The sequence below is a fragment of the Nymphalis io genome, chromosome 20, assembly GCF_905147045.1.
Source record: "Nymphalis io chromosome 20, ilAglIoxx1.1, whole genome shotgun sequence".
NCBI classification, from domain to species: Eukaryota; Metazoa; Arthropoda; class Insecta; order Lepidoptera; family Nymphalidae; genus Nymphalis; species Nymphalis io.
Genome location: NC_065907.1, coordinates 290219 through 304826, shown reverse-complemented (window position 1 = coordinate 304826; position 14608 = coordinate 290219). Strand labels below are relative to the sequence as shown.

General features: G+C 33.4%; 1 protein-coding gene and 1 long non-coding RNA gene across 3 annotated transcripts; both read right to left on the bottom strand.

The window, feature by feature from the left end:
• Positions 1–6217: 6217 nt before the first annotated feature.
• LOC126776281 (uncharacterized) lies at positions 6218–8539 on the bottom strand. The gene is made up of 3 exons (XR_007669942.1): positions 8326–8539; positions 6864–7013; positions 6218–6315 (listed from the first exon to the last, which is right to left on the bottom strand). It is a non-coding gene; the product is annotated as an uncharacterized LOC126776281 (long non-coding RNA).
• Positions 8540–9132: 593 nt separating this feature from the next.
• LOC126776553 (polycomb group RING finger protein 3) lies at positions 9133–14241 on the bottom strand. Of its 2 annotated transcripts, XM_050499152.1 has the most exons (6): positions 14030–14241; positions 13682–13834; positions 13344–13486; positions 12386–12529; positions 11772–11893; positions 9133–11494 (listed from the first exon to the last, which is right to left on the bottom strand). In XM_050499152.1, exons 1-6 carry the CDS (start codon positions 14139–14141, stop codon positions 11467–11469), a joined length of 702 nt encoding a protein of 233 aa, XP_050355109.1. In that variant the 5' UTR covers positions 14142–14241; the 3' UTR covers positions 9133–11466. The 2 variants fall into 2 exon arrangements, with proteins under 2 accessions (XP_050355109.1, XP_050355110.1); XM_050499153.1 differs by having other exon boundaries at positions 9133–11893.
• Between the last annotated feature and the right edge of the window lie 367 nt (positions 14242–14608).

Below are 14608 nucleotides of genomic sequence, written 5' to 3'. Positions count from 1 at the left end.
ATCAGTAGTTCGTTTTTTTACATGATATACATAGTGAACTATATAAAGTCGATTATGTTAGTTGATATGTTCTGTATGGAATACAACAGACACGACCTCCACACGTTTTTTTATCTTCATCTTTCTTATGAAGTCTGAAATATTTTTAAGGCTACTAATAATATTATCATATTTGACGTAAAGTAACCGACATTATAAAATTATAGAGTATAATATATACCTACTTTATACACAAAATATACAGTAGAGTTAAGGCGGATGAGAATTATGAAAAAACGAGTAAAATAAGATACTTACGCGATTAAGTCAGAACTGAAATTAGCAATCAAAACGGAGACAGGAACTTTTTAAAACTAACTACCTGAGCCTACTACCTAACCTGAGTTTTTAGGTCGAAAACATATCTTCGTATTGATAAATGATGTATTGAATGTATTGAAAATTAGATTTTAAAGAGTAGATCGATATAATTGAAATTAAGTAAAATTTCATTCCGAACATAACGTAATACAGACATGAAACTGTAATATCTAAGCACTGAGCGAAACAATTACTTAATACAAACTTTCCTGTGTAACAAATATGGAGTACAATTTGGTGTAATGATAGAAACATAAACGAAAACTGCTGTAAATAAAATACTGACAGGCAAATGGTGTTCATGCAATTATCAATTATATTAAGTTGAAACTGAAAATGTATAAACAGTTACGTTCGCTATCTTTCATCTAACAGTTAATTTATTGACTCGTATTATATACTATTCGATTAAAATATATGTATATATATACCAACTTTAATTGTAAATAATAAATTTATATGTAATCCGTACAAAGAAAAACCAAACAAATAAGCTGAGTATGTGAATAACGTGTTAATGTTGTGAGTGCAAAATTATTTTACACTTTCTTTATTTCAGATATTATGTATTATTATGCAACATTAAGTTTTGTACGTGAACAGAGATGATATAGCCTAGACACGTTAATATCAAGCGGAGATTACGGGTTCAAACCCAACAGCATTGAATTTTTCTATGTGTCTGTCAAAAGTGCTTCGTAAAGTGTTCGTTTTTTTTTTTATAGAATAGGAAGGCGGACGAGCATATGGGCCAGCTGATGCTAAGTGGTCACCAAACGCCCTTAGACATTGGCATTGTAAGAAATGTTAACCATCGCTTACATCACCAATGCGCCACCAACCTTGGGAACTAAGATGTTATGTCCCTTGTGCCTGTAATTACACTGGCTCACTCACCCATCAAACCGGAATACAACAATACCAAGTACTGCTGTTTTGCGGTAGAATATCTGATGAGTGGGTGGTACCTACCCAGACGAGCTTGCACAAAGCTCTACCACCAGTAAAACGTATTTACATTTTGTTACAGTTTCGTATAACGTATTTACATTTTGTTTTCATTCAAGAGTTTGTAAACATAAAATGAACATGTAACGTCGTTGAACATGTTACAGACGTCAAACGAAGTGACTTACTCTTGAATGTATTGCTGTTTGCACAACTTTATGTAACGTACTGCCATCTCGATAAGGTTAAAGCTAGATTGCTATTTAAACATTTTATTTAGAAAAAAAGTCTCTCACACGGGTTCCGTACCTACACGAACTAATATAAAAAATATTCAGCAACCCCATACTCGGAAAAAAACATTTGAGATGTGACCGGCATAGAAACTTAGATCAACAAGAGTGTCATACCAATTCAAATCAAGCAAAACTAGAATATTATACATACAATAAAGCAGTAGAAATCGTGTATAAATTTATCAAATACATTGAAAAAATTTACCAACAAAATTTTTGGGCGTTAATAAAACGATTAAATAAAATTTATTTTTGTATATCTATATGTTGTCTCTCACTAATCTCCGAAACTACAAAACTCTTGCGGTTTACACAGATAGATAAGCTCAATTAAGAGCAACAGTGAAGTTTCATTGAAATCGGTTGGCAGTATAAACAAACAATTATCATAATTTCAAAATAATATTAAATTCTTTGAAAATATACCTATATTTTTTTAAATATCTCGTTATAAAGACGACTTTCGCGCGGACGAGTTCGCGGGCACAGCTATATACCAAATTAAATATATATAATTTCCCAATTAAATATCCACGTAAAATACTTGTAACGTTTACAAACAGCTCTTACAAAATCTCACGTAATATCCACATAATTTGTAACATAACTATTGCCCGAGCTTATGCAACGGTTATCATACACAAACAAGGCTAGGAAACCCAATTTAGTATATTATACAAGTTGATATGTCCGCGTCTTTGTTTGCCGAACGTTGATATATTTTCTACCGTCAGATAGTATAAGGGTGAGCGAACCAATGTAACTACAGACATAGCGGACGTAGCATCTTAGATTCCGAAGGTTGATGGTGCATTGACGATGTAAGGGATGGCTAATATTTCTTACGGTGGCAATGTCTTTGGGCGTCAGTGGCCACTAACCACCAGGTGAAATATTTACGAGTCAGCCTGCATATAAGAAATAAGCTAGTTATAGTTGAATTTATAACGAATTGATAAAATTCCGACGAGAAAATTCTCCGAAGCAGCTCGATGTCTGATAATTGGCACTGTTTACATTACCGTGCCTCGTAAAACAGGTATAACCTTTGGACCTGTGCCTGAACTCTTCCGATAATCGGATTTGTTATTTCATTACAAGAATAGGGAAATAGAGAGTGCACTTGTATTTGCGCACACACTTGTGCACTATAATATTCCGCACAGTTCGCGAGCCTCCCTTGAGATTTGTCAGGACGCGATCATCATCATGTTACGGTAATGCTATCGTCATTCGGTATTAAGTAAACATTTTGTTTACACATACGCGATACGCACGTGAGTTGAAAGCTTTAAACCAGTAGCAAACAACGCGAAGGAGGAAGCCCGCGTCGGACCGGTCAGGTGTGCAATACGCTCGTGTACTCGATATCTCGACGCGTGATTTACAGAACATTTGTACGTAAGTTTTTCTAATCGTTATATGTTTAATATCGTGATAAATAATGACAAGTAAATAGGATCGACTGATTGCTGTTGTTACCTCTGTTCTTAGATATTGCTAACGTAACCTAAATTTCCAAGCTTCTTCTATAATATTTATCCAAGCGTCTTAATAAAGTTAATCAATCGTTTTTAGGGCTAGGTATACGCATTTTAATAAAATTCCGCAATTCTATACTTGAGTTGCCACAAAACAGGCTTCAATGAGTTATAAGAAATAATCTTATTAGCAAAGTCTATCACTCTGTTACTGAATATATGTCTGACAAAAAGGCGTGGATTGAATGTTTGCCGTTTGGGTTGATTTCAAGCAATTCTAAGGCATTAGCTTCGAAAACAAATGTTTAATTATAATATAATATTAACTCGAGGCAAGAAATTCCACAATAAACAGCTCACGACACAAGTGAAGTGACCGCATATGATAATACAGATAAAGGAAAGTAACAGCCTCCCACTGGTGAGCTAAGGCCATCTTTCCGATTGAGGAGAAGGTTGGGAGCTAATAATACACACATAAGACAGACTTTAATCAAACACATGCAGATCTCCACCACCGAGCACGAGATGAATTGTGAACACAAGCAAATTGGATTGCAGTTCTAAGTATTGGGGGCATCTTGGCTCATAAATTGTTATTATATTATCATCTGATAATAGCGCCCATTTGCAATGACCCAATAACTCTTAAACGGTTCATTTAGTGTCGAATGTCTCGAAATATTTCCATAGTTATCCAAGCCATGCTCGCCGGCCGCTCCGTCGTGCTACTTTCACTCTTAACGGCCCACATCCGCGGCCCCGTCGGTCACCGCTTTATTACGACTTGCAACATTGCCGATTATGTCACCGGTGATGGTCTCGTGCACCGGCATTGTGAAGGACGAATTTCGTCGACAGTTTTCAAATTAATTACACGTGATAGTGTGTCAAGGACTTCGATAGTGGCACACTTGTTTAACACACAAACCGACAAGTGCCTTCCTCGTACTCGAAGATAATCGGTACTAGAGATCAGTTACTTTTATTCAAGATGGAAATGTTTTGAAATACCGATAAAACGCTTTCCATTAAACACATTCAAGAGTCGAAATAAAATCCATTTGTAATTGTTAAGACGTTTTAAGAAAATCCCTGCGACTGTTTTCATACAGATGTATAATTAGGCAAACTTCATTTACCTTCGTGTTACGTATTAGTAGGTGTGGGTTACATTTTAAAACTTAATATTTGAGGTAATTTTGCTGGTGACGGTATCTAGTAAACTATTTTTTTTAATTCTTATATGGATTACAGAACATGCTTGTTCGTCAATGTGGTTTCTCGACATTTGATCATTTCACCTCAATAAATTGAAACAATAACTTGTTATCTGTAATTAAAACCCCATTATAATTACAAAACATAACTTCTGTAAATATTGAATTTAGAACAAGCAAGAACCCACTAACTAGATCAGAAAATACAACCACACATCTTTTACTCCTTTATTTACTAAACTTATAATCGTCCTTTTTTCACGAACTCACTACACATACATATTTCCACAACTCACACAGCCAAGATTTTCCCATCGTCCAAAACAATGGAACGCCACTCACGAGAAGTATTTGCATAATACGATTATGTATATCGACGCACTGTTTTTTGCTGAAGATTACGAAACGCACGGTTGACCACACAGCGTGCTATAATAAAACGGTTCATGCCTTGCGAATATTTCAGAAATGCAATGCGTATTATCCAACTTGTGTAACTCGAAGATCGATCACACAATCCTCTGAACAAGGCGTACACGGAGCTTTTCTATGTTTAACTAACAGCTTGTCTGTGAAAGCGAAGGTCTGTAACTGATCCTACAACATCGCTAAGCTGCGGATTGGTAGGAATACACTTGTCAAATATTATCTTAAGGTTTTCCGTCACGGGCGAGCAGATTCATTATAATAAGATATTAAGTACACGAAAATTAAACTCCAAATCTCTTGTCAAGTTACACGTAAACCATTCGTTTGAATATTGTTTGTTAAATTGACAACAATCAAGTGACGGATACTTTTGTAATAAGCTCTTCGATGATTGAAGTAGAACGACGACGTCATCACAAATGTCAATACGAAAACATGCTGGCTTCCTGCTATGTGCCTTATTTTATAGAGGAGATAGTCCTGACGCCAGAACACGACTAGTTTATGTTCATATTTATCTCGTGCTCAGGAGTAAAGAGGATTCTTTCGCCCAGCATTGGATTTAACAAGACTGTTAGCACTTGTTAGCTAGGTTTTATATATTCAATACTTTTTAAATAATAAAGCAGCAATAAAAACGTACACAGGTTTTTTTGACAGAAAACCTCAAAACTTTTTACAGCACCGACTCTGGTTTCGCACAACGATATTATGAGTGGATTATTTTTATTACAGTGCCCGTGTCTGTGGGAAAAGTGTACCACTTACCATCAGGTGACTTAATTAAAAAAAAACGGCAACCCCGGCATATGGTATGAGCATCATGAGTCGACACGACGACCTCGAAACAATCGTACTGTATCTTGCTACCACGTGTCTATCGTGAACGGCGAAGTGTACGTGCGAAGTTTTGCAAACATGCATTTTGTTTATGTTTTTACACTTTTCGTTCGTAATAAGAATTTACAGAATATTCTTAGTTTTAAATACGAAACCCTTGAGCATATTGTCCTTAGAAGAAAAATCAGAAGTTAGAAGTCAATTACATATCCCTCTTTCGAAATCAGTTATGCGATGTATATCATCGGCGTAGACGACAGGATCACGAGTTTATCAGAAGACGGTGATAGCATTATGGGACACCTGACGATCGGTATGTCGATACCTTCACTCAATAACACTCAAAAATTAAATATTATTTATTTAAGGAAGGTCCTGGAAGCATTTTTTAATGATCTCGATCAAGAAACGTCATTTCATTTCATAAAATCTCAAATCGAGCAAACTAACGCTTTAAGCGCTTCATAGACCACTCCGGACACCTTCGACATCTCGAGCACCATAGGATAGAATATTATCGTGGATACAAAAAGTAAATGCTTTAAAAAATGTTGAACAGGCGCCCAGAGCCCGTGGCCGACCCGCGCTCGCGGCGCCGCGAGGCACTCACCGCGGGCGGCGGCGGCGGCGGGCGCGGGGGGCGCGGGGGGCGCGGCGGGCGCGGGGGGCGCGGCGGGCGCGGCGGCGCCGGCGGGCGCGGCGCGCGTCAGCCCCATGGCCGGCCGCGCGCACGCTTCATCACTAAAAATAAAAAATAAAATATTTCTACCGACCACATTTAGCGTACCCGTTGGAAGCTGTGACGCATCGACAGATATGTTTCCCTTCTTTTAAAAGTTGACATTATGTTTGATCGAATTTGTTCGACCGGTAGAACCGATTGGCATTGTCGGTTGCTCGTTGACAAAAATGCTTCGACACCCGGGCATTTTGTATTGGATGTATCTTACGTTTTTAAATCTTAAAAATAAAAACAGATCGCCGATTAAGACTCGCATATAGTAAAGTAATGTATGTGTAGTAATCATTATAATCGTTCGCTTGCTCTCGTCCCGTTTACAATGTGTTGGCGAAGTTACGGCACTGCTTTAAATGCATTCGGTAGACTATTAGTCGGACGGCCTGGCTGAAAGCGTCTGTGAGGGTCGTCGGGGCTTTGAATGCCGATGCTATTGTCTCCTGCGCTTAGTTCAAAGCGATCCGGTGGACGCTCACGTCCCCGGGTTGCGATGGCATGGCTGATAATTTAATCTGCCGAAACGACACAGTACGTCTTCGGTGATATTAACCTTAATAGATTCTCCCGGTAGCAAACAACAGTGCGCCGCTCGTCGCTGACGCCGATGGAGAAGGTGGAGAGGTCCGGTCGCGATAACTGCTCCACGCAGCGGTGGATCAGGAAACGACGGTAGTTGCTCAACGGTGGGAACACCAGCACACTGTCACACACACGTACGACCAATGATAACACACATTATTTATATCACAAAATCAGAGCAAACATGTAAATAGCCATTTCAAAAACGATGCCAATGTGTTATAACTGATGTCCATGAAAACCTATATTTTGCTCCTTACTAAGAGTGAAAGTTTTTGAGTATTATATGTGATCTGTTAACACTGACTCACTGACCGACAACAGTCAGCCATGCAAAATATTCTCTTAACAGTAGTATGTCTGGTATGAAAGTACTATCTACTTAAATAAGTCAAAAGTAATAGTAATGATATTAAAATCAATTAACAATTTCTCGTACTAATCTTTTCATAATAATTAGACTATATATTGTTAGTACAGTAGTCTACACCATATACAACAATTTTTCATTCTAAGAATCAAGTAAATTTTTATGCTCAACTGTGAAATATTTATTTATTGCATTATGTTAAATAAATTACTCATTAATAAAACTTAATTAATAAATAATAAAATATTTTATTATTACTGTAAAATGACTGTTCTTTATATCATTATTTGCATTATAAATCTTTAAATGAAATTGTGTACTTAATGGGACCAAGAAATAAAAATATATATTTTATGGATTTGAGAATATTTATATTCTTTAATATTTCAGATTTCAGAGCATATGACATACAGACTCATTTACATATTATTGGTATTATTTACAGGAATTTGCTTAATTAGAAAATGCACAAAATATTATACATTAAAGAAATCTACAGTAAACATCAGCATTATATTTCAACATTTCCATAAATATTATATAAAAAAAAATTCAATAACAATTTGCAATTTATTTCAATTAATAGTGATGTAAATATTATTCAGTAAAGAATTAATTAAATATATTTTTTAATATTATTATTTATCTAGCGAATAGTAAATAAATTCGGTTCGTACTAATAAAATACGATCTTTTCCATGGTTACTTTACACCGATGTACTTAAAATATAATATTAAAAAATACCTATTTAAAGCGATTTTACGATAATATCAATATCTTATAAACCGGTGTTGATGATTAATAGAACAGGTTACAGCTGCGTTCTGCGTTGTTTTTATACCGAGTACAGTTATTACCGTCCAAGGTGTCGTCTGGACGCTCTAATTGACCGCGTCCTACGTATGTTTGACTATAACGAATTCATAACCTTGAACAATTTATACACAACTATCGCGAAACAATTAACAGTATTTCGAAAACTTTAATATCGCGTGGGTTAATTAAGCACGCACCTTAAAACAATAAATTAAGCAGATAAATTAACTTATAATTAATGTTTACCTGTCAACTTTTTTTTCGGCTAGAAAACATTTCAAGTCTTCGTTGACATCTTCGACGAAATTATCGTCCGCTAGGTGTAGGAACCTTTCCACCGTTTTGGTCCCCAGTTTGACGGTGAACCGTTCGTTCTAAGTAAACGAAAAGTAATTATTAAGTTCACGTGCCAAAAGAAAAACTATCGGTCGTCCATTTTCAGTTTTTCATCACGCTTGTGTTTGACACATGAACAAACACTAATGAAAAATTGACATTTGATTTTGCACACAAACAAAACTTCTACAGATTATAAACAAATATCTGACAATGCAATACAGAGTATAAATTACAGCTATTTAAAAAATATTTTAAAGGGAATTTTATAATATCTTAAGAGTTGACCGAAAAATATTACAAATACTGTAATTATAGTATGACAATTAGAAATAATATGTAGTGTCCTCCTCATGTGCATGAAATTAATGTAATTTTTAAAATATAAAACTTGTGACCACTGTAATTTGAAATTTTATATTTTTACATATTTCATTTATTTTTAAGAATAGGTTTCACATCGAGTAAGCATTAGAAGCACTTACTTAACATATTTTAAAACTAAATACTATTATGTTTTACGTCAAAGTATTTACGGCGCACCGCTATATACACTTTACTGAAGAATGTTAAACGTGAGTTAAATTGTCAATTTTCACTTGGTTTTTAATCAACAATCTTTGAAGCGGCGATAAAAGAAAACATTATAAGCAGAACTTGCAATTTTTGTATGCATTATTTAATAATCAAAGTAAAAATAAAAAAACAAAGTGTAGTCAAATAATATATTTCACATTTAATCATTAAAATAATTTGAGTCGATCCATATCTAACATTAATTTAAAATTGTCTAACTGAGATATATACACTAGAAGTCTTAGGTCGTAGTAACAAAAAAAAATTAAAACAAAACAACAAATTAACTAAAATCTCTCTAAATGAAAATTATTTCGGCCAGATTTTAAAAAGTACAAAATAAAATACACCTGAATGTAGTGAAACAAATAAAATATACATTAAAATTCTGTTTCCTCAAGTATAAAAGTCTACAAATATAATTTTAATACCTACATTCGTTTTATAGACGTATGTCCACGTCCGTAATTATTTACCGTAAAAATGCACCATTTGATTACCATCGATTTCAATAGAATGTGTACAACTAGCCAAGCCAAGGTCTATTAATAAAAGTTAAATTGTATTATAGCAACAATATTATTGATAATGATGATTATTGATTCAATAACATGTGCTCTCAACTACAGGTGTATGGCGTCTATCTAAGTCATAAGAAAAAAAATAATAATAACATTAAGCCGTCGGTATGAAAGCAAGCTGAGCTTACTGAAACAATATCATGTATACTATTTACAGTCATCTTTTATTTATTGCATATCTGTAGTTAAGGTTATTTTATTAATCATTATATAATAAGCTTGTATACCTGTTTTATTTACTTAAAATAATAATGCAAATACGAATTGTTTAAGATTGTTATAAGAAAGTACCGACAAAGACCAAACTATTGCAACAAAATGTTTTACATTTTAAAAATTGGTCGGAACTTCGTCGAATTGTATCGAAAATGACAGTTCTTGAACAAAAGTGGCGTTAGCAAACATGTCAAAAAAATAAATGCAGATTTAAAGTTTAGCAAATCACATCTATATAAATATTTATGTTGGTCTTTGTAAGTACATATGTTCAACTGCAGAAATGTTATTTACATAAACTTATTATATTTATATACACTATATTTGTATATAATATACTGTTGATATTCACTTACTAAGTAGGTGGTAGTTTTATGTATATTTATTAAATAATTTGTACATAATAATAACTACTGTTCTATTGGTTAGTTTCGCTAAAATCTTGCTGTCCCTTTCTAACGAAAGTAATTTTGTTCTGTCAAATTTTGAGAGCATACATCGTCTAACGTGATGATTTCGGATGACACGTTTGGTCACTTCAGTCCTTAAAAACAGACTTCAAGAGTGACATCTTCAAAAACTGACTCGACGTTTTTACAAATCTCTCGGTGTATTCTAAATTTTTCTCCAATGTATTTCAGTAGTGTAGTGTGCCAATTTTACCTTAAAATATACTTATTGAATCTCATTCTTGTTATAGTACTTCAAAAAATGGAAATATTAGGATATTATGGTAAATAGTAGTATGGTGTTGACGAATGACCTTAAACTTTGGTCAGCACACCGACTGACTATCTAAGCAATTATCTTATACGACCTTTGCGCCAGTTTTTATACAATCGATAAAATGGTATAAGAATGTGTACGGGGCCATTTTAAATCCATTTTGGATTTAATTTGATCAATATTCTGGTTCTGCTGATTTCAATACACGACTTGTAGACGTGGTTTAACAAGTATGTTTTTAATTATCAGTTTGTACACATTCTATAAAAAAATCTTGCAATAGTAAAAACATGTTACCGGCAAATAATATTCATACAATATAGCTACCAACTATAATTTGATTATAGTTTAGTATTACTTGATATTAATTTCCAAAGATTAGTATAAAAATTCTTGCATTTTGTATTAAATCATACGACATAAATATATTTTTTACATGTGGTATTTGATAATTATAAAATCAATTTTAATGTGTATATTACTGTGTGCTTTAGTTAGTTCAAACACTTAATGTCCCCCCAGTCATGGTATAAAATACTTTGTTAGTCCAATATCCCTTAAACGTAAATTATATATTTAATTCGAATGAAATGCTTTACTTAATTGTTAATAAAATTAAATAATTCTTAGTTTTCTGGGAAGAGCAATCAACAATTGTATTGAAGACGAGAGTATTTGAATAGTTTTTAAGCGATAGTAATCAGCAAGCATTGAGTTTACAGACGTTTCTATTGAGCTAATTTTTTTAAAATGGTCCAATGGACGGAATGCATGGATCTTAATCAATGATCACAGATTCCAATTCAGGCAAGAACCACTGACTTACATATGCTTTTATTGAAAAATCGGACAGTGGAAGTGAAGACCCCTATTGAGACAACCAGCATTTGTTGGATGAAATACTGCCATTGACTTGCACTGGAGTAGCATGGTGGAGTGGGCTGCATTAAGCTTAGGTGCAGAGGAGACCAGCAGTGTTGCTGTTTGAACATAAAAATCTAACACAAGAATATAGCAAAATAAGATTTGTAACAAGTAGATCCCTTTCAGTTATCTGGGAGATATGGCAAAATAGCAATAAGATATTTTTTTGTTTTAAGCCACTTTTCTTGTGGTAAGCATTAAAATGTAAATAATATAATTTTAAATTTAATAAATACTTCTGATGACCATTGCTTAATAATACTCAAATGATATATGGTAATAAAAAGATAGTAGGATATCTTTAGGAATATTAACAGCTAAGTGGTAACCTACAAATCAATCTTAGGCCTATATTGTAATCGAAGCGGTGGATCTCTAAACCTCCATCGGGTGACATAAACAAACTTTAGTGTGTGATCTTTGCCTAGTAATTCATCGTTGCATAAAATGTCAATCTGTAAACACAAAAAAATTAATGATTAAACAATTTATAATAATATGATAATAATCATATCCTTAATAAATTCTTTATTTAAAACTTAAAAGAAATCATTCTTTTAATATAAAATAAATGGTACCTGTATGTGGCAATAAGCATATTAAAAGATTTTGGGCAAAATAATAATACTAATATCCTGGGACATTTTTCAAGCATGGCCATCTGATCCCAAATTAAGCTTGTACAGAGCTTGTGCTATGGAAACCAGACAACTGATATACTACATATACTACTTTTATTTTGTAAATACATACTTATATAGATAATTACCCAGACTCAGGACAAACAGACATGTTCACGCACACAAATGTTTATCTTGGGTGGGAATCGAAACGTCAACCTTCGGCGTGAAAGGCAAATATCTACCAACCACGCCAACCGGCTCGTCAAAATATTAAAGCTTTCCAAATTTTCCCTGTAAACAATTAACATATGAATATATACTTACCTCTCTATATTTCTCCATTCCATTCAATGCTTTCTTAGCTACGAATTTTTTAAGATGTGTTATTGTGGCTTGGGCGGAACACCTAATGAAGCTCCGTTTAAGAGTACGTAGCGACGTTGATATGCATTCTAAGCATACATTAACCTGAACAAAACAAACATATATAATGCAAATTACAAATAAGTTTATATAGATTTTTCATTCTGGAATATATTATAGAACAAAATATGTAGCTTCTTTCAATTTAAAGGTATGTGAGTAGCACTACGAACTTGCTAAGCCAGAACTGTTACTGCCTTAGGTCTATGCTGGCTGCAACCTAGCACATTGTGATCCACAGCGGTATAATCTAACGTCTAAACAATAAAACCAACTAAATATAGCGCCAGTTACTCAAGATTAGCTTGGACAAGTTACTTTAATATTTACATCATTAAGCATTGTATTTGAATTTGGATTCCGCAATTCTAACAGGTGATCTGTACCCGTTGATAGATTACTTTAATTGATAAATCTTATAACATACTAAGGTATTACCTATTTCTTGTGTTTATTGACATACAATTATGAATATTATGAATATATTATTCACCATATGCAGGCAACTTCCTATCATGCTATAATATTGCAATTACATCTAAAACATAATATTGTTAGCCGAACACACACTGATACCTACTTTGTTAAACGTAAATGGGTTCCCACAATACAGGCTTCCTAGTGTGTGTACCAATGGATTTCTTTACATAATTGTTAGTTGGTTTTTGGTAAATAAAGATTTTTTTTATAAGATTGTCTTTAGTATCAGAGAGAAAATTATTTTGTCTGTCATCAGAACAGGTCTTTGTTGTTTGCTGGTATTTTCATCAAAGATAGTTAAGGTTTAAATTAAAAAAAGAAATAATCACCTCACTCTACAGTTTACCCCCATTTAGATTTGTTATAACAAATTAATTACCTGTTCGTCTTTCCTATGACAGTCAGTATTATCTGGTTGCTCCAGTTCATCACCACCTCCTGGTTTATCAGCAGCCAGCGCTGCATCCTTGGGGCAAGGCAAACCCCTTGCTCTATAGAAGTCTCTCTCACGTTTTAATTCATCTGAAATCATGGAAATCATATATGTTAACTTTTTCAATTAATATGTTTTATTATATTATGACGAATTTAATACATATTTATGTTACTATGAACTATATAAATGATAATAAAGGCAAATAGCTGGTATATTTGACACAATAATAAACTTTATTTGTATATAATCAGAGAATTAATTTAATATTGTTATATACGCACTGTCTTGGAGGTCCGGCACCAGTTTGTATACAATATCTTGCATGGTTCGGTCGAAGCTGATGTATTGCAAAGGATGAGACTGATGTATGACTATGTTGCATGTCGGACAAGTGTTGTTCTCTTCCAGGTGTTTCACTAAGCAGCTCTTGCAAACTGAAATAATCAGCGAAGACTTTCGTTCGATCTTTCAAAAGCAAATAGTTTTGACACGATTACCTTAGTTGGGGTTAGCTTATTATTTAAGCTATTAATTTATATTACATTTGCTAATAAGAATAAATTTGAGTTGTTGTTTTTTTATTAATATAGTTAAATGAAAGTTTAGTAAACACAAACAAAAATACTAACACGTATGTAGACACTCGGTGACCGTGGTCGCGTCAATAAAGTATCCGCGGCAAATCTTGCAAGTTATGTGGCTGTTTAGTGTTTTTAACTTTATCCTCCTTTCCATTGTCATTCTAATACAACAACTAAGTAAAAAACATTAATTACAACTAAAAAAATTAATTGAAAACAAAAGAAAACATGAACATAAATTCGAGAGAAAATTACAGTCACCAAACTTAATACGACACTGACGTCAAGAACAGATAGAAACAAGTTTATAGATAGCATACGAAAAAAAATAATCAATAACACTTTTGTTAAAGTTATTACTATTTATAAAAATACTATTATAGTGTCAAACTGGCTGATATTTTTACTACATTACTTATTTTGTCACTGTCGTAAAAATTTATCATCTTATTCATCACATGGTACCCATAGTACCGTTATATATAAATGTTATATTTCATCGGATCAATATCGATTTAATTTAACGAAGAAGATGTTATGAGCATTTTTTTTGCCTATATACTTAACATTGTAATTTCATAAAATAAAATTTAATTTTAAAAATTTCTAATAAAAAAGCCTAAATAT

Bases quoted from the DNA above. Each gene is read 5' to 3' on its own strand.
- LOC126776553 (XM_050499152.1), bottom strand. From the start codon at position 14,141: ATGACAATGGAAAGGAGGATAAAGTTAAAAACACTAAACAGCCACATA. The intron at 13,487-13,681 runs GTGCGTATATAA...CCATGATTTCAG, and splicing joins GGTGCCGGACCTCCAAGACA to ATGAATTAAAACGTGAGAGA. The intron at 11,894-12,385 runs GTAAGTATATAT...TTGTGTTTACAG, and splicing joins GAATGGAGAAATATAGAGAG to ATTGACATTTTATGCAACGA.